Raw genomic sequence first — 24,373 nt, 5'->3', positions numbered from 1 at the left:
TAGTAGGCAGCGGCAGACATGTCCCCTTTGCGGGTGTGCTCGATGGCCGAGCGGAGCTGGATAACCCTAGCCCTTGACTGCGAGGAGAAGCTCTGCAGCAGGGCGTTCCAGATCGATGCGGCGGTGGTGTGGGAGCTGACCTGCAGTAAAACCTCACGGGAGAGCGATGAGATAAAAAACGTGAGGATTTGCTGATCTTGAGTAACCCACACAACATGCTCAGGGTTCGGCGAGGATGTGGTCTCCTTGCCGGCGACGTCCTTCTCGGTGTAGAGCACGGCGGCTGGCTCCTTGATCGAGCCGTCCAGATAGCCCATCAGCCCCGCCCCCTTGATGTGCGGCAAGACCTGCGCCTTCCACACTAGGAAGTTCTCTCGGGTCAGTTTTTCGGTGATGGTGTGACCAAGAGAGGCAATGGAGGGCGTGGCCATGGCGACGGCTGAGGAGCAGCTCGACATCTAGATGCGATGGAAAAGGTAGGCTCTATATACCATGTGAAAACGAGGGTTAAGCGTATGCTCGTTGCAGGGACGCGTGCGTGTGTTGATATAGGGGCCGAAGCCAGGATAGATACAAGATTAGTTGGGCTCGGATTGATCTCCAAGTTAGCTAACAACCTGATAAAATCATATCTCAAAGACCCAACTGAATACACAACACGCACGCCTACTCACCTGTACAAATACAACACATATACGGTTTATATACTCTACCGTATATGTTTACAATGTTTAACAGCAACAAGTACCCTGATCCATACTAATCACCACTCTGCAGTCTTGAGCTTGCCTGATCCAGACTTGAACTGAATTCTGTTTTTGTGCAGGGCATGCCGATGACAGCTCTCTCCGCGTACCTGCCGCCACCAACAGTGAGGTGCTGCAGCGACGGCCGGATCGGGTGCAGAGTTGCTATTGGAGATTATTACTACTACTACTCCGTACTCCTAACTGGAGTGTTCTGATTGCCGATGGTTTGTTCCTTCTCCCTCGCCGTTTATATATAGGACGCCAAGCAACACCAACCACCAGAGCCGCCATTAAATCTGCGAGTTGGCCGACCTGCCGTTTGCCAGAATGATGGACACCGCGGCGCACGTTCTCGTGTTCCCTTGGCCACGGCAGGGGCACATCAACCCCATTCTCCATTTCGCCACCGCCCTCGTCGACGCCGGTCTCCAAGTCAGCTTCCTCCACACCGAGCGCAACCTCCGCCGTCTGGCCCAGGCGCCTCTGCTGGGCCTCCGCTTGCTTTCCATTCCCGACGGCCTCCCCGAAGACCAACCCTGCAGCTTCTTGGATCTCATGGAGTCCATGTGCACGACCGGCAGCGCCGCGTACCGTGCCCTGCTCCTGTCGCTTCTCTCCGCCGTTGATGCGCCCGTGACATGCGTTGTCGCCGATGGCACCATGCCGTTCGCCTTCGACATCGCCGAGGAGCTCGGCATCCCGGCGCTCGCCTTCGCCCCGCACAGCGTGTGCAGCTACCTGGCGCTCCTGTCCATGCCCAAGCTCCTCGAGCTCGGCGAGGCCGCCTTCCCCGCGGACGACCCGGTGCGTGGCGTGCCGGGGATGGAGGGCTTCCTCCGCCGACGTGACCTTCCTCGTGGTCTCTCCTTCGCTGAAAAAGGCGACGGAGACCCCTTGGTGCTAAAGCTTGCCGAGGTCACCGCCCGGAGCTGCAAGGCGCGTGCGCTCATAATCAACACCGCTGCGTCCATGGAGGGGCCAGCGCTCGCTCACATCGCGTCGTGCGCATGCGAGGTCTTCGCCGTCGGCCCACTGCACGCCAGGTCCACGATCGCCGAAAGCGCGAGCCTGTGGCGGGAGGACGACGGGTGCATGGCCTGGCTGGACGGCCACGAGGACCGGTCCGTCGTGTACGTGAGCCTGGGAAGCCTCGCCGTGATCACCCACGAGCAGTTCACTGAGTTCCTCTCTGGTCTGGCAGCCACCGGGTACGCCTTCCTCTGGGTTCTCCGGCCGGGCATGGTCCAGATGACCAGCTCCAAGCTCCTCGGAGAAACCGTCGAGGCAGTGGGAGGCGGCAGGGGGCGCGTCGTCGAGTGGGCTCCTCAGCGGGACGTGCTGCGTCATCGGGCGGTGGGCTGCTTCCTGACACACGCCGGATGGAACTCGACGCTGGAGTGCGCCGTGGAGGGCGTGCCGATGGTGTGCTGGCCCTTCTTCGCCGACCAGCAGACCAACAGCCGCTTCGTGGACGCCGTGTGGAAGACGGGGCTGGACATGAAAGACGTCTGCGACAGAGGCGTCGTGGAGAAGACGGTGAGGGAGGTCATGATTTCGGACGAGATCAAGGAGGCGGCCCAAGCCATGGCGCAACAGTTGAGGCTCAACATCGCGGAGGCGGGGTCGTCGTCATTCCAGTTCGAGCGGCTCGTCCGCTTCATCGGGGAGCTCAACATCAGCTCCTCTCTAATGAAGCCCAGAATGAACGAAGACTAGTACAGGCTGGTAGCAATTTGCCAGACACTGAGTAAAATAATCGCATTGTTAAGTGCCACCATCAATTATGGAGATATATGCAGAGCAATAATGTTTTCTTAAAAAACTAGATAATTGTCCGTGTATTGCAAAGGAATATACTATTAAGTTGATCCAATGATTATTTTCTCAAAGAAAAAATTGATCCAGTGATTAGTATGATTTGGTGGATGGACTCCTAGCCCAGTGTTGGAGTGCAGTTGCGTGCTCCCACCGACGCGGGTTCTCGAACCCTGTGGGTGTTTATCATCACTCCTAATTAAAAAAAGCCACACCTTCCCTGTTGGATTCAAATAATTGCTGCCACAGACGTAGGCTTTCGTCCTTCACGCTGGGTGCACAGCCGGCGGCCACCGCAATTTTAATCATTCGTATCTTTTGAACAATAATTTTGTTTAATATATATATTGGAGCTTCTAGTGTCAATACCTTTAGAACAAGGTCAATCTAGGATAAATTTTAAACATGTCTTAATTTTGATGATTCAATCCACTTATTTCACTCAATCTGTTTCGATCCACTTATTCAAAAATGTGTTTAATTTTGAACAACAACATGAGTGACATAAGTTTCTAAAAATAAAAACTATTTGAAAAGAAATATTGTAAACAAACCTATTTCAAAAGAAATATGTGACACAAACCTATTTCACACATTTCACATGTTAAAAAATTTGTAAAATATTTGGAGGAGCGAAATATGTGTGGGGACTACGTACCCAAAACAAAAGAATGAGTAAAATGTGTTTTTGAGTGAGATAAGTTACTGAAACTGAAAAATTATATTTGTGAAAATGAGTGAACAAATATTCAAAAGAAACATATTTGAAAAGAAATATGTGAAACAAAGCTATTTCACATTCCATATGTTGAAACTTCTGTGAAATATGTGGATGAGTGAAATCTGTGTGGGAATTTCTTAGAACAACACAAATGAGTGGAATGAGTTAATCGAAACTGAAAAATGATATTCGACTTTAACATTTCAACCCACCTATATCAGCCATTCAATTTTCAGTGTGCAAAACAGCTTATAATAACACCAATGAGTGAAATATGTTTTTCAATTTAGTGAAATTGGTTCTTTGAAATGAGTAAAATCGGTTATTTCTGTGATGAAATCATTTTTTATGTGAGTGAAATATATATTTTTTAAATGAGCACAATCATTTTTCCACATGGGTGCAATATGTTTTTTTGATTTGAGTGAAATATGCAATTTGGAATCTGTGCAATAAAATTAGTTGAAATGTATCAAGTATTGAACTTATTTAATGGTCTTGCCACGAGTAATTCAAATATATAAAGAATATCACCAATCGGATTTATTGTTTAAAAGATATCACTCTTCAGATATTTGGCAATGAAATTTAATAATACTCCATCCATTCCATAATTTTGTGCAGACATGCTTTTCGAGATTTAAATTTGATTATAAATTAGACGAATAATACATCAATCAAGTCACTGAAAAATTATACCATTGAAAACTTCCGTCGAATACGAATACAATGGTATCATTTTTATGACACATAACTCACATTTCATTGGTTAAATTTATGGTCAAAGTTAAATCTTAAAAAGCGTGTGTGCACTACATTGTGAAATGGAAGGAGTGTTATTTAAAAAATATGGGTATTCCAAATAGACTATATACAAACTAAAATGATTGAACACACACATTAAAGCACGCTTACATACATCCAGTTCCGGGAAAAATAGAATATCTTATAATTTAGAACGGAGGGAATAAAACATACGAGAAGTGGAAGTCCTAAACTGGCCAGTTTACGTCCTAAAACAGGATTGAGGACTCTAAATATACTTTTTTGGCAGATGAATAATGCAAGATTAGATCAAATAAAATTTTAATGAAGAAAGGTAGAAATTTGTAGAAGTTAAATGGACGAAAGTGGACTTTCTCCATGAGAAATACTGAAAGGATACGTCAAAGTATGCATTCTTTTTTTGCGGGGGCCAAAGTATGCATTCTGATCTTCGAAGAAAATGAAATGACAACCGGGTCCTTCAGTACTCACCGTCTATGTTCACACCTGGGGATCCTGAAACATATTTTTCTTATCAAAAATGCTAAACATACAGACCCTTACATGAGTTTTACAGGGACCTTCACTCTAATTCGCCCCCCTCCCCCTGATTTTCAGGTGGGTGGGGCTCCTTCCTCACCTTAATCCAATGATTAGTTGACAGCTCCACACCTGTCCGTAAAGCCCTGTAAAGAGCCCGTCGATGTAGCATTACTGCTTTCTTATTTAACGATGTGGTTCTTCAGCAGTCAGCACATGTGGAATTGAGGCCAAATTGTCATCAATGACGTAGCCAACCTGATTGATTGAGCAGATATTCAAAAGTAGAAGGAGCATCGTAGCTTCGTTCTTTGGCATGAGTCACGGGTTGTACCAACTCAAGTTCTATCCCACAACGACATGTGCAGAGATGCTACTGTAGATTGATTTGGAGGGCTCTTCGAGCAAATGGTTTACAAAAATGGTAAACATACAGACCTTTATATGAGTTTTACAGGGCTCTAATTTGCCCCCCCCCCCCATCACGCTGAGTAAATGGCACTGGTGGTCCCAGAACTTGCGCTGCGGGTGCATTTAAGTCATGGTACTTCCAAACCGGAAAAAACCCGTCATTGAACTTGCATTGCGGATGCAGATAGGTCACATATGCCATCTGAACCGGCCAGCTGCCCTATTTTCGAGAAAAATCCGTCATAGAACTTGCGTTGCGGGTGCAGATAGGTCACGTTTCACATTTTTCATTCCTGGACTTTTTTTTTAAAGTCACGAATCACAAAAAATTTAAATAAATATTTTCTAATTTTTTTAAAGTTGCGAATCATTAATATTTTTTTAAAATGTTCACAACTTAAAAACAATGTTTGTGAATCACAAATATTTTTCAAATTTATCATTCGCGAACATTTTTTATAGTCGTGAACAAATAGTTTTCAAATTAATCTTTCATTAACATTTTCAAATTTATTATTCATAACTATTTTCAAAATTTTTCTTCGTGAACATTTATTAAAAGTCACGAACACAAATATTTTTAATAAATATTTTTTAATTTATCGTTCACAAACTTTTTTTTAAAGTCGTGAATCACAAATATTTTTTTAAATGATCACAACTTAAAAAAATGTTCGTGAATCACAAATATTTTTCAAATTTACCGTTCTCGATTTTTTTAAAGTCGTGAACAAATAGTTTTCCAATTAATCATTCATGAAGATTTTCAAATTTATCATTCGCAAGCATTTTCAAATTTTTTGTTCGTGGACCATTTTTTAAAGTCACGAATCACAAATATTTTTAATAAATATTTTTTAATTTACCGTTCGCGAACTTTTTTTAAAGTCGTGAATCAGAATTCTTTTAATGTTCACAACTCTAAATAAATGTTCGCGAATCAAAAATATTTTTCAAATTTATCGTTCTCGACCATTTTTTTAAAAGTCGTGAACAAACAAATTTCAAATTAATCATTCACGAAATTTTTTTAATTTATCATTCAAAAATATTTTCAAAATTTTCATTCCTGGACATTTTTTTAAAGTCATGAATCACAAAAAAAATTTAATAAATATTTTTAATTTATCGTTCGCGAACATTTTTTTAAAGTCGCGGATCACAAATTTTTTTAAAAACTTTCGCTAACATTTTTTAAAGTCGTGAACAAATAGTTGTCAAATTTATCGTTCACGAACATTTTTTTAAAGTCACGAATCACATATATGTTTAAAGTCGTGAACAAATTTATCGCGCTTGACTGTTAGAGAGAGAAAACCAGGCAGCTGGCCGGTTCAGATGACCTGTATGATCTATCTGCACCCGTAATGCAAGTTTAATGACGGATTTTTTCGGTTTGCAAGTAGCGTGACTTAAGTGCACCCGCAGCGCAAGTTCTCGAACCGCGGGTGCCATTTACTCCATCACGCTTGTAGCAAACGCCGGCCCGAGCTTGCACTAAATCTGCGAGTTGGACGACCTGCCGATTTGCCGCGGTGATGGATGACGCCGCGGTGCACGTTCTCTTGTTCCCTTGGCCGCGGCAGGGGCACATGCTCCATTTCGCCACCGCCCTCGTCGATGCCGGCGTCCAAGTCACCTTCCTCCACACTGAGTGGAACCTCCGTCGTCTTGCTCAGGCGCCTCCACCGGGCCTCCGCTTGCTGTCCATCCCCGACGGCCAACCCGACGATGCGCCGGGCCCACCGGGCGTACCGGGCCCTGCTCTCTGCCGCCGATGCGCCGGTGACATGCGTTCTCGCCGGTAGCACCATTCCGTTCGCCTTCGACATCGCTGACGAGCTCGGCATCCCATCGCTCGCCTTCGTCACGCACAGCGCGTCCAGCTACCTGGCGATCCTGTCTATGCCCAAGCTCGTCGAGCTCGTCGAGACCGCCTTCCCTGCAGACGACCTGGTGCGTGGCGTTCCGGGGATGGAGGGCTTCCTCCGGCGACGAGATCTTCCTCGAGGACTCTCCTGCGCTGAAAAAGGCGGCGAAGACCCCTTGGTGCTCAAGCTCGCCGAGGTCACCGTTCGTTCCAGCAAGGCACATGCGCTCATAGTCAACACCGCAGCGTCCATGGAGCGGTCAGCGCTCGCCCACATCGCGTCGTGCACAAGCGACGTCTTCGCGGTAGGCCCACTTCACGTGAGGTCGAAGTTCGCCGCAAGCGCGAGCCTGTGGCGGGAGGACGACGGGTGCATGGCGTGGCTGGACGGCCACGACGACCGGTCCGTCGTGTACGTGAGCCTGGGGAGCCTCGCCGTGATCACGCATGAGCAGTTCACTGAATTCCTCGCAGGCCTGGCAGCCACCAGGTACGCCTTCCGCTGGGTGCTCCGGCCGGACATGGTCCAAATGGCTAGCTCCGCGCTCCTCGGAGAAACCGTCGAGGCAGTGGGAGGCGGCAGGGGGCGCATCTGATAGCTAATCTGTTGCAAGACTCAACACTGAACTTGTTGTTTCTCTGAATAAAAGGGATCGGGAGCGTGCACCTGTACACGCATGGTTCAGTAGATTCAGTTAGGCGTTTTCTGTCAGTAGTTTCAGTTAGTTTGTTAGCTAGAAATGCTCGTCTCACCGGGTCATGGGATGGCATGATCGTAGCGGTCTGTGCGGGCAAAGTAGTTGCTCGATCTCAGCTTGGCGTCGTGGGATGGCACGACCAGTAGGCCAGCCGGAGACGTGGGCGTTTTCCTTGTATCTCGGCAGCCGTTTGAGCTTGCTACAAATAACAGAAAAGCAGAGAAAAGCTGCAGTTCAGTGCGCAGCACAAAATACCTCTGTCAGACTTGATCTTCTCTCTCGCGAAATTCTCTCTCTCGTGCGATCGGCAGCCATCTGCAACTACAAGTGGCATCAGAGCCTCGGTGGTGTTTGATCCATCCTGGGCGCCGACGGTGTCTGATCCGCCGGAGTGATGGCAGGCAGCGACGACGAGAAGTCGAAGAAACAGCAGGAGGAGGAAAAGGGCGCTGCCGATGCGGCGGCGCTGGAGAAAGCCCTGGCGCGTCTCTCCACAGAGGAGGGGTCGGGGGTGCGTGTGATCGAGCGCGTCGTGCACGGTGGCGGCGGCGGTGCTCCCCCGATGATGCTCACGCGCACGAACTACTCCGACTGGGCCATGATCACCAAGCTGCAGCTGCAGGCTGATGAGCTGTGGAGGGTGGTGGAAACTGGCCAAGGTACGGATCGCGACGACCGGCGCGCCATGATCGCCCTCCTGAAGGGGGTGCCGCCGGAGCTCATGCGTATTCTGGGCGCCAAGGCCACGGCCAAGCAGGCATGGGACACCCTGAAGACCATACGCGTCGGGGTCGAGCGCGTGCGTGAAGCCAAGGCGCAGACTCACCGTTCGGAGTACGAGGCGCTCCGGTACAAGGACGGCGAAGGGATCGAGTCGTATGTGATGCGGCTTAGGACGATCATCGACGAGCTGGAGGCGCTCGGCGACCCGGTGGACGAGCACATGGCTGTTCTCAAGGTCCTCCGGACGGTGCCGCGGCCCTACCGCGAGATGGCGGTGGTGATTGAGTCCCTCGTGGACACCAAACAGCTCTCCCTCGAGGAGCTCTGTGGCCGACTCCTTGTGGTCGAGGAGCGTGACCGCGAGGAAACACCGGCGCCCGGCGCGCAACTGCTCTTCACTGCTGATGAGTGGCGCGCGCGCGAGAAGCTGTTGGATCAAGCCGGCCGGTCGTCGGGGTCCGGAGATCGACGCGGGCGCGGCAACGGCAAGCCGAAGAACTCCCAAGGCGGCGGTAGCCGTGGCCAAGGTGGTGGCCGTGGCAACGGCGGTCCGGCGACGCCCAAGCGCAAGGGCGACTACCGATACTGCAACATCCCAGGGCACTGGGCGAAAGAGTGCCGGAAGAAGGCAAGGGACCAGCGCGAGCAGCGGGACCAGCAGGCCAACGTCGCCCAGGTCGACGTCGAGCAGCCAGGGTTGCTCCTGGCCACTTGCGCGGTGGTGAGCAGCGAGGTCACGGACACCGACGCGCGCTGCCCGGCCCCGGAGATCTTCCTCAACGAGGCGCGGGTCGTGCCGGTGGCCACGGATGACGACCGCTGGTATCTGGACACCGGCGCCAACAACCACATGACAGGGCGCCGCGACATGCTCTCGGAGCTCGATGAGACAGTACGAGGTACGGTGCATTTTGGTGACGGCTCTGTCGTGCAGATTTGTGGGCGCGGGGTCGTGTTGTTCTCATGCCGCAATGGCGAGCATCGCGCACTCGCGGACGTGTACTTCATCCCGCAGCTATGCACGAGCATTGTCAGCCTCGGGCATCTTGATGAGAACGGGTGCAAGTCCGTGATCGAGGACGGCGAGCTCTGTCTGTACGACAGGCAGAGGCTGTTGCTCGCACGGGTGCGGCGGACGAGCAACCGGCTTTACGCCGTGGCTCTGAACTTGGCCGCTCCCGTGTGCCTGCTCGCCAGAGCCCAGGACGAGGCCTGGAGATGGCACGCCAGGTTCGGTCACTTGCACTTCCGTGCGCTGCACGATCTCAGAGCGAAGAGCATGGTACGCGGGATGCCGGCGATCGCGCACGTCAATCAGTTCTGCGAGGGCTGCACCATTGGGAAGATGCATCGTACGCCCTTCCCGCGCGCGTCGGCGTATCGCGCCGAGCACGCGATCGATCTCGTCCACGGCGACCTGTGCGGCCCCATTACTCCGGCGACGACTAGTGGTAACAAGTACTTTCTGTTGATTGTGGATGATTACAGTAGGTATATGTGGCTTGAGGTACTGAAGAGCAAGGACGAGGCTTTTCGGTACTTCAAGAAGATCAAAGCACACGCAGAGATGGAAGGCCGTGTCAAGCTCCGGGCGCTCCGGACTGACAGAGGCGGCGAGTTCACTTCAACTGAATTCGCCACCTACTGCGAAGAGCTGGGGATTCAGAGGAACACAACGACGCCGTACTCTCCCCAGCAGAACGGAGTCGTCGAACGACGGAACCAGTCCGTGGTGGAGATGGCACGCAGCCTCATGAAGGCCATGGACGTGCCGTGCACGTTCTGGGGTGAGGCCGTGCGCACTGCTGTCCACATACTGAACAGGTCACCGACGAGAAGTTTGCAAGGCATCACTCCATACGAGGCGCGGCGCAAGAAGAAGAAGCCGGCGGTGGATTACTTCCGCACCTTCGGCTGTGTCGCGCATGTCAAGCTCGTCGGACCCGGCGTGACCAAGCTGGCGGATAGGTCGCGCCCGGGCGTCTTCCTGGGGTACGAGCTGAGCACCAAGGGCTATCGGGTGTACGACCCGATCGGCAAACGCCTGTACATCACGCGCGATGTGCGCTTTGAGGAGGATCGGCGCTGGGACTAGCGCAAGGGCGGCGGCGACTCCGAGCCCGCTCACACCAGGGAGTTCACGGTCGTGTACTCCAGTGCGGGGGCGCCCGTGATGACAACCTACACGGTGTCCACTGACACAGCTGCATCGCCACGCTCTCCAGCAACAACAACGGAGCCGTGCTCACCTGTTGGGCCGGTGCAGTCGCCGCACACGCCGACCGGGGCGGCTAACACGCTCTCGCCGGCTGGCCCCGTCGCCTCTCCATCACTCACGCCGCTCACCATTGACGACGATGGGTGGGTGTCTGCACCGGACGGCGAGACCTTCGACTCGGAGGGGGTGCCGCTCCGATACAAGACCGTCGAGCACCTGATCGATCACGCTCCGGCACGCACCCTTGAGTACAGCGGGTTGTGTCTCTCAGCTGCGGAGGAGCCCGCGTCCGTCGATGTTGCACTGAGCGAGCCGGCATGGCGTGGCGCCATGGAAGCGGAGATGGAGTCAATCCGCGCCAACAACACTTGGGAGCTCGCCACGCTCCCGGCTGGTCATCGTGCAATTGGTTTGAAGTGGGTGTTTAAGGTGAAAAGAGACCCTGCTGGCAATATTGTGAAGAACAAAGCACGGCTAGTGGTGAAAGGCTATGCTCAGAGGCAAGGCATTGATTTCGACGAGGTCTTTGCTCCCGTCGCGCGGCTGGAGACAGTGCGCGTACTGCTTGCCGTGGCCGCACACCGGCAGTGGAAAGTGCACCACATGGACGTCCGATCAGCATTCCTCAACGACGACTTGGCAGAGGAGGTATATGTGCATCAGCCAACAGGTTTTGTCAGCAGTAACAGTGAACAAAAGGTTCTCAAACTGAAGAAGGCCCTATACGGGCTCCGGCAGGCGCCGCGTGCTTGGAACACCAAGTTAGACTCCACACTGGTGTCACTTGGGTTCGAGCGATGTCAGTTGGATCATGCATTGTACCTACGAGGTGATGACAAAGAGTTTCTTCTGGTTGGAGTCTATGTTGATGATCTAATTATCACTGGAACATCAGACTCTGCTATCGGACAGTTTAAGAGACAGATGCAGGATCTTTTCCAGATGAGTGATCTCGGTTTGCTCAGTTACTACCTGGGAATCGAAGTAAAGCAAGATTATGGAGAGATAAAAGTCTGTCAGGCAAGTTATGCAACCAAGATACTTGAGGATGCAGGCATGGGACAGTGCAACCCTAGCTGGACACCGATGGAGAACCGTCTGAAACTGACGAAGAACAATGGTGAAGTTGTTGATGCTACCAAGTATCGCAGTGTCATTGGCAGTCTCAGGTATCTGGTTAACACGTGGCCAGACATCGCCTATGCAGTGGGTGTTGTGAGCAGATTCATGGAGGCACCAGGGAAGGAACACTGGACTGCAGTGAAACAAATTATGCGCTATGTGAAGGGAACTTTGAGCCACGACTGTACATTCAGAGCAGGGAGGGGTGACACACTAGTCGGTTTCAGTGACAGTGATCATGCGGGGGATCCTGTTGATCGCAAGAGCACGACTGGGCTGGTTTTCTTCCTTGGAGCCAGTGTGATTACGTGGTCATCCCAAAAGCAGAAGATTGTGGCGATGTCGTCCTGTGAAGCTGAATACATTGTAGCAGCTACAGCAGCAACTCAGGCAGTGTGGCTCAGTAGGTTGCTTGCTGAGATGTTCGGGGGTGATGTTCAGAAGGTGAAACTGAGAGTGGATAACAAGTCTGCGATCGAGTTGAGCAAGAACCCGGTTCACCATGAACGGAGCAAACACATCACCTCAGGTACCATTACATTCGCGAGTGCGTTGAGCTGGGAAGAGTTGACATTGAGCATGTTCGGACTGGCGATCAGCTAGCTGACATACTTACAAAGTCCTTGGGAAGAACTCGATTCGCTGAACTACGGCTCAAGCTCGGAATCAACCAGGTGCAACAGATTTAGGGGGTGAATTGATAGCTAATCTGTTGCAAGACTCAACACTGAACTTGTTGTTTCTCTGAATAAAAGGGACCGGGAGCGTGCACCTGTACACGCACGGTTCAGTAGATTCAGTTAGGCGTTTTCTGTCAGTAGTTTCAGTTAGTTTGTTAGCTAGAAATGCTCGCCTCACCGAGTCATGGGATGGCATGATCGTAGCGGTCTGTGCGGGCAAAGTAGTTGCTCGATCTCAGCTTGGCATCGTGGGATGGCACGACCAGTAGGCCAGCTGGAGACGTGGGCGTTTTCCTTGGCAGCCGTTTGAGCTTGCTACAAATAACAGAAAAGCAGAGAAAAGCTGCAGTTCAGTGCGCAGCACAAAATACCTCTGTCAGACTTGATCTTCTCTCTCGTGAAATTCTCTCTCTCGTGCGATCGGCAGCCATCTGCAACTACAGCATCGTCGAGTGGGCTCCTCAGCGCGACGTGTTGAGGCACCGGGCGGTTGGCTGCTTCCTGACACACGCAGGATGGAACTCGACGCTGGAGTGCGCCGTCGAGGGCTTGCCGATGGTGTGCTGGCCCTTCTTCCTCGACCAGCAGACCAACAGCCGCTTCGTGGATGCCGTGTGGAGGACAGGGCTGGACATGAAGGACATCTGCGACAAAGGTGCCGTGGAGAGGACAGTCAGGGAGGTCATGGTGTCCGACGAGATCTAGGGGGTGGCCCAAGCCATGGCGCAATAGTTGAGGCTCAATGTCGCGGAGACGGGGTCGTCGTCCTCTGATTTCGAATGGCTCGTCCGCTTCATCGGGGAGCTGAAGCACTGTGTGAAGCCTGCCTCTAGGTGTGTATAGGTGTAGGGCTCGGGACGAGGGCCGGAGAGTGCAGTGGCTGCACTATGCCGATACCACCAAGGGACTTTTCAGGGAGCTTCAGTTGTAGTACTCCCTCCGTCACAGTTTATACAAGTCTTATGCGTATACCTAGGTTATCAATTTTATCATACTAATATAAACTATATAACACAAAAATTATATCTTTTGAAAATAGAACATCTGAAGTTTATATTGATATATTTTTTGTAATATATGACTTGTATTAGGTTAGTCAAATTGATGACCTAAGGGTACGCGCACGCCCTGTAAACTAAGAGAGAGGGAGTACACACAAACATTGGGGACCCAGGGACGCTGGAAGCATTGGTAGTCCGGGAGACTCTTGCGCTGGCAAATGTACCTGTTGGAAATATGAGCAATTTACCAAATGATTTTATTAACAGAAATACTAGATAAAGCATGATTAATATAGAAGAGATAAAACAAGTCATGCGTTCTGACAGAGAGAAGGTAAATAGCTTCTGCATATATGAACCGTAGCCTATCATATCTAAAGCAGACAGTATAGCAAGTAGCATATATGAAGTAGAACCTAACATGTGTAGGACAAGGACTAGAACAAGGAACTGTGGCAGAACCTTTAACAGGAAAGACAAGAACACGTACGGGACAGCAGCAGCAGAAGCGCTGGACTTGGGGTCGGTGTCCTCGCCTGCCATGTCGTTGAGGAGGTCGTGGACGTCGGGGAAGAAGTTGTCGTCGGGGAAGTAGTCGTCGGCGACCGGATCGTCCGTGATGAAGCAGCCAGTAGTCGCGCTGAGCGCTCCCCAAAAACCTTATCACCCTTCTCCCGTACAGGACTCAAAAGGTGCGGTTTCGGAGGCCTACTGTCCCGACCTGCGGTGCACGCCGCAAGATGGGATGGGGAAGAACGTAGCAGCAGCGCAGTGCTCAGGAACTTTGTGGCGAGAGGAAGGGGATTTTCTGGTGTGTCTCTCTGGAGAGGAGCGACCTCTCTTATATAGGCACAGGAGAAGGACGCGAAGAGGCTGCGGCGGGAGCCTTATCACCCTTCTCCCGTACAGGACTCAAAAGGTGCGGTTTCGGAGGCCTACTGTCTCGACCTGCGGTGCACGCCGCAAGACGGGATGGGGAAGAACGTAGCAGCAGCGCAGTGCTCAGGAACTTTGTGGCGAGAGGAAGGGGATCTTCTGGTGTGTCTCTCTGGAGAGGAGCGACCTCTCTTATATAGGCACAGGAGAAGGACGCGAAGAGGCTGCGGCGGGAGGTGAAGCAACGAAGGGAGACGAAGCGAACAGGCAGCGGCCGAAGAGGCGTGCCATTCGAATTCAGTGTCCACTACAGAAAACGTTTCAACTCCCACGTGACCTTTCGTATACCCGTCGTGCGTGGCAAAATTTTAGACATCGGCTCGCCTCATTCCCGCAACCCGCGGCGCGTCGTGGCGAGGCGAGGCGAGGCATGGTGTGGCGAGGCGGGCGGCAGAGGAGGAGCGCGCGTGGATGTCCCTCTTGTTCTCATGCTCATACATGTGGGGAAAGAACCTCCCTTATAAAGAGGTCCAACTCCCTCTAAACTAGCAATGTGGGACTAAACTTTTGTTCCACCTCTTGCCTTGCACAAATGGGCTGCATGGGCCTCTAGGATTTATTAGGAATTTCTGAAACTGCTATTGGGCTAGGCCCAAAATAGACAAAATTTCAGCAATTCCCCACCAGATCCCAGAGGCACACAAAAATTTGCCTTTGGTTCCAAAACACTGTTTTATATACCGGTACTGCAGTGGAGACTGTTAAGTTGAACTTCCACCTAGAACTCTATGCTACACTAGTAAGCAACTTGAACAGTGGACTGGGCCTTGAACTGCAAGTTTTCTGCGAATCTAGCTTCACATAAAGCCTTGACCGATATGTGGCTACCGTGGGTCTTCCCCACGGATGGAGCTTATGTGTCATACTCCGTGACCTTTCATGAGTTTACTAGAGAGAACCCTACTCTCATAGATTGCGACGTTTGACAATCAGACTCATATAGGTGTGTTCTTCAAAAGATGTTCTGCAGGATAACATCTCTGCTTAAATAAGCCACTTAGAACACATTAAGATATACATCAACCTGCCATGCAGATAAGGAGAGTATTGCATCTTCATGGAGTGGTATTGTGAATAGTAAGGATACTCTCCTCTCAGTTGACCAACAGCTTGTCTTCCACATCTAATTCACGGGATCTCCGATCACAAAGAATAGGTTACCACTGTGAACAACTCATATTGTGGGTCTCATACCCATCTCCCTCGATGCATTATCTATCACATTACGTGATAGACCCTTAGTAAAAGGACCTGCCAGATTTTTAGACGTTTGAATATAATCCAATGCAATAACTCCGGAGTTTTTCATTTTCCTGACAGATTTTAACCTTCTCTGAACGTGTCTTGATGACTTCATGTTATCCTTTGAGCTGCTCACTTTCGTGATCACAGTTTGATTGTCGCAGTTCATAAGGACACCCGGTACAGGTTTCTCAACAACCGACAAGTCATTCAAGAGCCGGCGAAGCCAATCTGCTTCAACCGTAGCTGTATCTAGTGCTGTGAGTTCTGCTTTCATTGTTGACCTCGTTAAGATGGTCTGCTTGCAAGACTTCCAAGAAACAGCGCCACCTTCATGAGTGAATATATAACCGCTCGTGGCCTTTATCTCATCAGCATCTGAGATCCAGTTTGAGTCACTATACCCTTCAAGCACCTTTGGATGCCCGGTGTAGTGAATTTCATAATTTGCAGTGCCTTTCAAATAACGCAAAACTCTCTCTAGAGCTTTCCAATGCACATCTCCTGGTTTTGAAACAAACCGACTCAGTTTGCTAACAGCAAAAGAGATGTCAGGTCTTGTAGCACTGGCTAAGTACATAAGCGAGCCAATAATATGAGAATACTTCAATTGGTCTTTAGCAATTCTTCGATTCTTTCGAAGCAACACACTAGCATCATATGGTGTTGGAAAGGGCTTGCAGTCACTATAGCCAAAGCAACTCAAGATCTTTTCCACATAGTGAGATTGAAGCAATGTAATCCCACCATCATCGTCTCTCAACAACTTGATGTTCAGAATGACATCAGCCACTCCTAAATCCTTCATCTCAAAACAACGAGATAGGAAATCCTTGACCTCCTTAATAACATTTAGATTGGTTCTGAAAATCAGTATGTCATCAACATACAAGCACAGGATAACTCCCTCGCCCCCACCATGGCGATAGTACACACATTTGTCAGCTTCGTTCACAACAAAGCCTGCAGCTGTTAAAGTTCTTTCAAACTTCTCATGCCACTGTTTGGGTGCTTGCTTAAGTCTGTACAAAGACTTCAGCAACTTGCACACTTTCCCTTCCTGACCATCTAGTACAAACCCATCTGGTTGTTCCATATAAATTTCCTCGTCCAACTCTCCATTTAGGAAAGCAGTCTTAACATCCATTTGATGAACGAGAAGACCATGCGAGGTAGCTAGTGAAAGTAGAACTCGAATAGTGGTCAGTCGAGCCACAGGTGAGTAAGTATCAAAGAAGTCTTCACCTTCCTTTTGGGTATAACCCTTAGCCACGAGTCGAGCCTTGTACTTTTCAATAGTACCATCAGGCCTAAGCTTCTTCTTGAATACCCATTTGCATCCTATAGGTTTGCACCCATAAGGACGATCAGTTATCTCCCAAGTTTCATTTGCCAAGATGGAATCCATCTCGCTACGGACCGCTTCTTTCCAGTAGTCAGCATCTTCAGATGCATAGGCCTTTGAAATAGACTGGGAGTGTCATCTATGAGGTATACAAGAAAATCATCACCAAAGGACTTTGCAGTCCTCTGTCTCTTGCTCCTAATAGGAACTTCATTGTTCTCCTCCACAGGACTTTCAAAGTGTTCCATCGAAATTGTGGGTTCGGTAATTGTAACTGGTTCCTGATTGGATGAACTAGGCATCTCCTGATTAGATGAGGTAGCCATATCCTTCATGGGAAAGATATCTTCAAAGAAAGTCGCATCATTCGACTCCATGATCGTACCGACATGCATGTCAGGTACCTCAGATTTTACAACCAAGAATCTATAGCCAATGCTATGAAAAGCATATCCCAGGAAAACACAATCTACAGTCTTTGGTCCAAGCTTCCACTTCTTTGAAATTGGAGCATTGACTTTCGCCAAACAACCCCATGTTCGCAGATAAGAGAGTTTTAACCTTTTCTTCTCCCATTCCTTGAATGGAGTTATCTCTTTGTTCTTTGTGGGGACTCGGTTCAGGACATGACATGCTGTCAATATTGCCTCCCCCCACCATGCCTTGGAGAGACCCGATGTATCTAACATGACGTTAACCAAATCAGTTAGAGTATGGTTCTTTCTTTCGGCCACCCCATTTGACTGAGGTGAGTAGGGAGGAGTCCTCTCATGGATTATACCATGTTCCGCACAAAAAGCATCAAACTCATTGGAAAAATACTCTCCACCATGGTCGGACCTAAGCCTCTTGATTTTTCGATCAAGTTGGTTTTCCACTTCAGCTTTGTAGATCTTGAAAAAGTTCAAAGCCTCATCCTTAGATTTCAGAAGATACACACGGCAGTATCTAGTGGAGTCATCAATTAACATCATGAAATATTTCTTTCCACCTTTTGTCAACACACCATTCATTTCACATAGATCTGAATGTATGAGCTCTAGTGGTGCAACATTTCTTATTTCCGCAGTCGTGTGAGACTTACAAGGTTGCTTAGCTTGCACACACACTTGACACTTAGATCCCTTGACGGTGGTGAAACTAGGGATTAAGTTCAACTTCGCTAGTCGCGAGATGCAACCAAAGTTAACATGACAAAGACGTGAATGCCACACATTGGATTCACTATTGTTGCAAATATGATTAACAACTTTATTGCAAACGTCTGATAAGGATAAACGAAACAAACCTCCTGACTCATAGCCTTTACCAACAAAGGTTCCATACTTGGATATTACAAATTTATTCGACTCAAAGACAAGCTTGTAGCCATCTCTACACAGAAAAGATCCGCTAACAAGATTTTTATTGACGGAGGGGACATAATGCACGTTCTTCAGCCGCACGATCTTCCCCGAAGTAAACTTCAGATCGACCATGCCAACACCATGAACAGAAGCACTTGAACCGTTGCCCATCAACACGGTTGAAGTCCCTGCGGTCTGATAAGACGAAAACATGGAAATATCACCGCATACATGCACATTAGCACCCGTGTCAATCAACCAGTCAGGAGAATGACATACTGAAAGAATAGTGGGAAATATACCATACCCAGCATCCTTCATGTCAGTGTCTCCAATGACAACATTAGCGGTCTTGCCGCCTTTCCCAGGATGACGCTTGTCATAGCGATTAGGGCAACTAGGAGCCCAATGATCGGGATCCCCACACACATGACAAGCACCTTTCTTCTTGCCATTCTTCTTCTTGAAGTTCGTGTGTTGCACAGCCTTGTTCTTCCCATCAAACTTTGCTTTTCCATCAAACTTCCCCTTGTTCTTGAACTTGTTGGGCTGGAAGTTCTGCTTCTGTACCACATTGGCACTAGATCCTCCCTCAATACCTCGAGCACGTGTGTCCTTTGCTCTCGCCTTTTCTTCCACATCAAGAGTGCCAATGAGATCCTGTACGGAAAACTCCTGCCTCTTATGCTTCAGCAAGGTAGCAAAGTTCCTCCATGAAGGAGGAAGCTTAGTGATGATACCTCCGGCAACAAACTTGTCCGGTAGCATACAATTGAAGTGCTCAAGTTCTCTAGCAAATGACTGTATCTCATGAGTTTGCTCAACCACGGAGCGCTCTTCAGTCATCCTGTAATCATAGAATTGCTCCATGATGTACAGCTCAGTGCCAGCATCCGAGACCCCAAACTTGGCCTCGAGTGCATCCCACATATCTTTTCCATTATCAATTGACGCATAAGCATCAACTATGTTCTCACCAAGAACACTCAAGAGAGCAGCCTTAAACAGAGTATCCATTTTCTGAAAAGCTTGTGCCTGTTGAGCATCAAGCTCTCCTTCAGGTTTGCCGAGAGTGGCGTCATAGAAACTCATGGTTCGAAACCATAAGACTGCTCTCACGCGCCACCTCTTATAGTGGATACCCTCAAACATAGGAGGTCTCATGGAAACAACAAAACCACTTGGGGTAAATTGCCTATAATAAGGTTTTTGGATTGTTTGAAATATGAGCAATTTACCAAATGATTTTATTAACAGAAATACTAGATAAAGCATGACTAATATAGAAGAGATAAAACAAGTCATGCGTTCTGACAGAGAGAAGGTAAATAGCTTCTACATATATGAACCGTAGCCTATCATATCTAAAGCAGACAGTATAGCAAGTAGCATATATGAAGTAGAACCTAACATGTGTAGGACAAGGACTAGAACAAGGAACTGCGGCAGAACCTTTAACAGGAAATACAAGAACACGTACGGGACAGCAGCAGCAGAAGCGCTGGACTTGGGGTCAGTGTCCTCGCCTGCCATGTCATCGAGGAGGTCGTGGACGTCGGGGAAGAAGTCGTCGTCGGGGAAGTAGTCGTCGGCGACCGGATCGTCCGTGATGAAGCAGCCAGTAGTCGCGCTGAGCGCTCCCCAAAAACCTTATCACCCTTCTCCCGTACAGGACTCAAAAGGTGCGGTTTCGGAGGCCTACTGTCCCGACCTGCGGTGCATGCCGCAAGACGGGATGGGGAAGAACGTAGCAGCAGCGCAGTGCTCAGGAACTTTGTGGCGAGAGGAAGGGGATCTTCTGGTGTGTCTCTCCGGAGAGGAGCGACCTCTCTTATATAGGCACAGGAGAAGGACGCGAAGAGGCTGCGGCGGGAGGTGAAGCAACGAAGGGAGACGAAGCGAACAGGCAGCGGCCGAAGAGGCCCGCCGTTCGAATTCAGTGTCCACTACAGAAAACGTTTCAACTCCCACGTGACCTTTCGTATACCCGTCGTGCGTGGCAAAAATTTAGACATCGGCTCGGCTCATTCCCGCAACCCGCGGCGCGTTGTGACGAGGCGGGCGGCGGAGGAGGAGCGTGCGTGGATGTCCCTCTTGTTCTCATGCTGATACATGTGGGGAAAGAACCTCCCTTATAAAGAGGTCCAACTCCCTCTAAACTAGCAATGTGGGACTAAATTTTTGTTCCACCTCTTGCCTTGCACAAATGGGCTGCGTGGGCCTCTAGGATTTATTAGGAATTTCTGAAACTGCTATTGAACTAGGCCTAAAATAGACAAAATTCCAGCAGTACCTACGAAGAATAAAGATAGCATCAGATTGCAAAGTGATGGTAGATGCCATCAAGCATGGGAGTGCCCCTGCTTATGGTGTAGTGTTACATGAAATATCACTTAGTATAAGGTCGTTGAGTCTCGGACTTCGAATGTTGAGGCCAACCGTCTTGCAAAACATGCACTAGCGCTAGGGACTGACCGTTATGTCTGGCTGGGGGTCCCTGGGGAGCTTAGGGGTGTTTGTTTCCAGGGACTTTTTTGTGTAGGGACTAGAAAAAGTCCTTCTTAGAGACTTTTTTGCCAAACGGAAGGGACTTTTTAGGGACTAAACTAGGCATTTTTGGGACTAAATGAAGAAGACTCTCAAGGAGAGTCTTTTTGGGACTTTTTCAACAATGTCCCTCCATGCACCCATTGGCCCGCCACCCCATGGTGTTATTTGATTGTTATTTTTCTATATACTAGGGGCAACATGGTCATTTAATAATCTCTAGGAAGGGACTAGGGACTTTTTAGTCTCTGGAAACAAACAGGAAGGGACTTTTTAGGGACTAGGGACTTTTTAGTTGGGACTAGGAAAAGTCCTAGGACTAGAGAACCAAACACCACCTTAGCCGCAAAGTCCTTTTTACCGGTGGCGGGAGCTACCGGTCAAACATCCACCCTCCGCAGCTGCTTCACGATTCGTGCGCCTGCCAGCTAATATTTCTCCTTATCTCCTATACAAAAGCAATACCGTCCTAAATACAGCCAATGGACCCCACGTCCGAGTAAATATCTACCTACCCACGACCTCGCTCTTCAGATTCGCTTGATCCAATAGTGCTTCGCCTCTTGATCCAGAACCGGCGGTTGGCTGCGCATCTTCTCCAACGCCGGCCGTCGTCGGGTCCAACTCTGCCGACGGCAGTACCTACGCGCCAGCGCGAGTTCCCCGTCCTCCTTCGTCTTGCTGCCTGGCCGCCGTGCTTGCCATGATTGTGAAATATGTCAATTGTGAAACACGACTTGTGCGCTTTGAAATCCAGTGAAATCAATGGATATAATTGATATTCTGAAATCAAACTAAATTTCTTTCTGGAATTGTCAAAATTAATGTGCAAATATATGAAATTAATTTTTTTGTGATCGCTGAAATTAGTGAAATAGCTGAAATAGAATTGAAATATGTTATTAAAAAGAGTTCAAATCAGTTTTGACAATTGAGTAAAATTAGTCTTTTGAAACAAGTCAAATATGTGTTTTGGAACAACTGAAATTTGTTTTTGAAGTAACCAAAATATGGTCTGAAAGAGTTGAGTTCAGTTTTTGAAAGAATTGGAATTAGTTGTTTCAAGCGAGTGAAATTAGTCTCTGAAAAGGAAAATTCTATTACTTGAAAGAGTTGAAATCAGTTATTTGATATGATGAAATTATTTCTTGAAACAATTGAAATCATTTTCTCTGTATTAGTCTTATGTGTTTTGGTAAAACTGAAATCTATTTCCTGGAAGAAATGAAATCGAAGGACCTAACCTCATGTTTTATTGAAATTTGTTATGAAATAACTGGAATACATTAGTTTTTTATAGAACTTAAACCTATTCTAATAAGTGAAATTATGTATTGACCAAAAAGAACTCCCTCCTTTTATTAGTTTTTGTATTGATTGAATTGTGTTTTTTGAAAGAATTGAAATTAGTTGTTTCAAGCGAGTGAAATGAGTTTCTGAAATACAAATCTATTACTTGAAAGAGTTGGAATAAGTTGTTTGATATGATGAAATGAGTTTCTGAAATACAAATGTGTTTTGGTAAATATATAAAAAGTTTTAAAAAATAATATTTGGTTTCCAAGATATGAACCATCTAAATTATCAAAAGGAAATTAATAGTGATGGGTTCTTATAAGTACAGACAAAGATAAGATGCACGTTGGTGCTATGCACAGAGAAAAAGATGCGTGTGTCAGGGTTATCTTGTCTGTGCATGGGACCAAGGTGAAATAATACAAAATTGGAAAAGTGAGAAAGCAGTGGAATACATTGGATACTTGGCCCACACAAAGTTAGCTGGCAGCATTTCATTGGCCAGGACTTCACCTGTAGCTCCCAGCACCGGTAAATTTACTTAAGATGTGTTTGGTTGCAAGAATCGTCTAGGTTAGGTCGGGATGGTACCAAAAAAAAGGTTGTTTGGTTATAAAACAGATGAATGGATCCACCCTAAAAAAGAGAATATCCACCAAAGATGTTGGACCGATCCACCCCACAGAATCGGCCGGCCCAAGCGGCCCGCTCCCTCGCTGCTTCCGCACGTGACAAGCACGCACGCCTCGGCCTCACCTCCCGTTCTCTCCCTCGCTATCGCTCACCCTCCCGAAACCCTCGCTCTTTCCCTTTCCAGTTCGAAATCCTAGGCGGCGGCGCACTCTCGCCCTCCTCTCTCGTCTCTCCACTCCGACCGCCCCATCTCTTCTTCCTCCTGCTCTCACCTCACGCGGCGGCATGGAAGAGGGCGCGGGGTGACCTGCTGCTTGTTGGAGTAGGAGGGAGGCGGCTGGGCTTCTGGAGGGCGACCCCGACCAGGCGACCAGGACCTCCGGCCACCACTACCACGACCTTCGGTGACCAGGATCTGACTCAGATCGACAACCAGAACCACCACCACTCTGTTCCACCTCGGATCCAAAGGTAAGGACAGAAAAACACTATGCTGATAATGTGTTTTTGTGATTCCCTAGATGTTTGCATGTATGATAGATGGACCTTTGTGTTTTACATCTTGTGTTGTAGATGAACAAACAACAGAAGTTGTTTGTTTTTGGTGCTGCAACATATATGATAGCTTCAATGATGATGATGATTGTTCAGTCTAGAAAAAGGAAAAGGAGACAGATGAGAGAACGTATGACCTATGGGCCTATAGAGGAGAGGGATAGGATGAGAATTGAGTATCTTCACAATAAAATATGGAAGAATGATACAAACTATATTAACATGATTAGACTTGGGAGAGCTCCTTTCTTTCGGTTTTGCAAACTTCTGAGGACTCGTCAGTTGCTTCATGACACTATACATATGTGTGTGGAGCAGCAAGTAGCAATGTTCTTGAACACCGTTGGACATAACCTTAGAAATAGGTTAGTTGGCACCAATTATGATAAGTCTGGTGAAACGGTTAGTTGGTATTTTCATTTGGTCATTCATGCCATTGGTGAGCTACGGAATGAACTTATTAGCCGACCGTCATTGTCGACCCCAACTGTTGGTGATAAGATTGCTAATGCTATAGTTGCAGCTGGTAAGTCCGATGATGAGTTGCCTGCTGGACTTTGGAACAACATCAAAGACATTCCTGGTTTCCAACCGGCACATCTTTCTCACTACTATGCGCATTTGGTTGAGAATGTTCGAATTGCACGTGCTTTCCACTCGCTGGACTTTGACAACAAGCTGATCTCGGTTGCTAGGTATGTTTCCACTACCTTTGGATGCTGAAGGCCAAGACTTAGGTTGACCGTATGACCTCTTTTGCTTGTCACATATATATAGTTAATTGTGGCAAACGCCTAACAGGCTTGTGTGCTTTTGGTTCCAGTCAGAGGCATTGAACTCCACTCTATTATGTATCGTTCTGTACTATGGCTTTTGTATTGAGCCAATGACATTCAGTTTGTATGTACTAGGTTCTAGACTATGGCATGTATTGCCTCCTGAACTATGACTATGGCATATTTTGCTTCCAATACTAATATGTGAAGCAATTACCAAGGATTGCCATGAAATGTTGAATTATGTGCATGTGGGTAGCACATGTGTTATTTGTCACAAATGCAATTTATGTGAAGATTTGTATATATCTTGTGATTATTTTGCAACTCAACTGGCATACATCAGATTGTTGCACTATATGGTGGTATTCTTACCATATAGAT

General features: G+C 48.3%; 1 protein-coding gene and 1 pseudogene across 1 annotated transcript; both read left to right on the top strand.

Annotated features, from left to right (window-relative positions):
• The first annotated feature begins 494 nt into the window (after window positions 1-494).
• LOC125521077 (myricetin 3-O-rhamnoside 1,2-glucosyltransferase UGT709G2) lies at window positions 495-2,622 on the top strand. Its single transcript, XM_048686133.2, has one exon. The coding sequence runs from the start codon at window positions 1,077-1,079 to the stop codon at window positions 2,463-2,465; it is 1,389 nt and encodes a 462-aa protein (XP_048542090.1). The 5' UTR covers window positions 495-1,076; the 3' UTR covers window positions 2,466-2,622.
• Window positions 2,623-6,462: 3,840 nt separating this feature from the next.
• On the top strand, window positions 6,463-24,131 carry LOC125523474 (myricetin 3-O-rhamnoside 1,2-glucosyltransferase UGT709G2-like; annotated as a pseudogene).
• The last annotated feature ends 242 nt before the right edge of the window (window positions 24,132-24,373 follow it).

The sequence above is a fragment of the Triticum urartu genome, chromosome 7A, assembly GCF_056163025.1.
Source record: "Triticum urartu cultivar PI428250 chromosome 7A, HENAU_Tu73, whole genome shotgun sequence".
Lineage (NCBI taxonomy): Eukaryota > Viridiplantae > Streptophyta > Magnoliopsida > Poales > Poaceae > Triticum > Triticum urartu.
The sequence above is the reverse complement of the archived record's forward strand: the minus strand, read 5'-3'. Positions and strand labels throughout refer to the sequence as shown.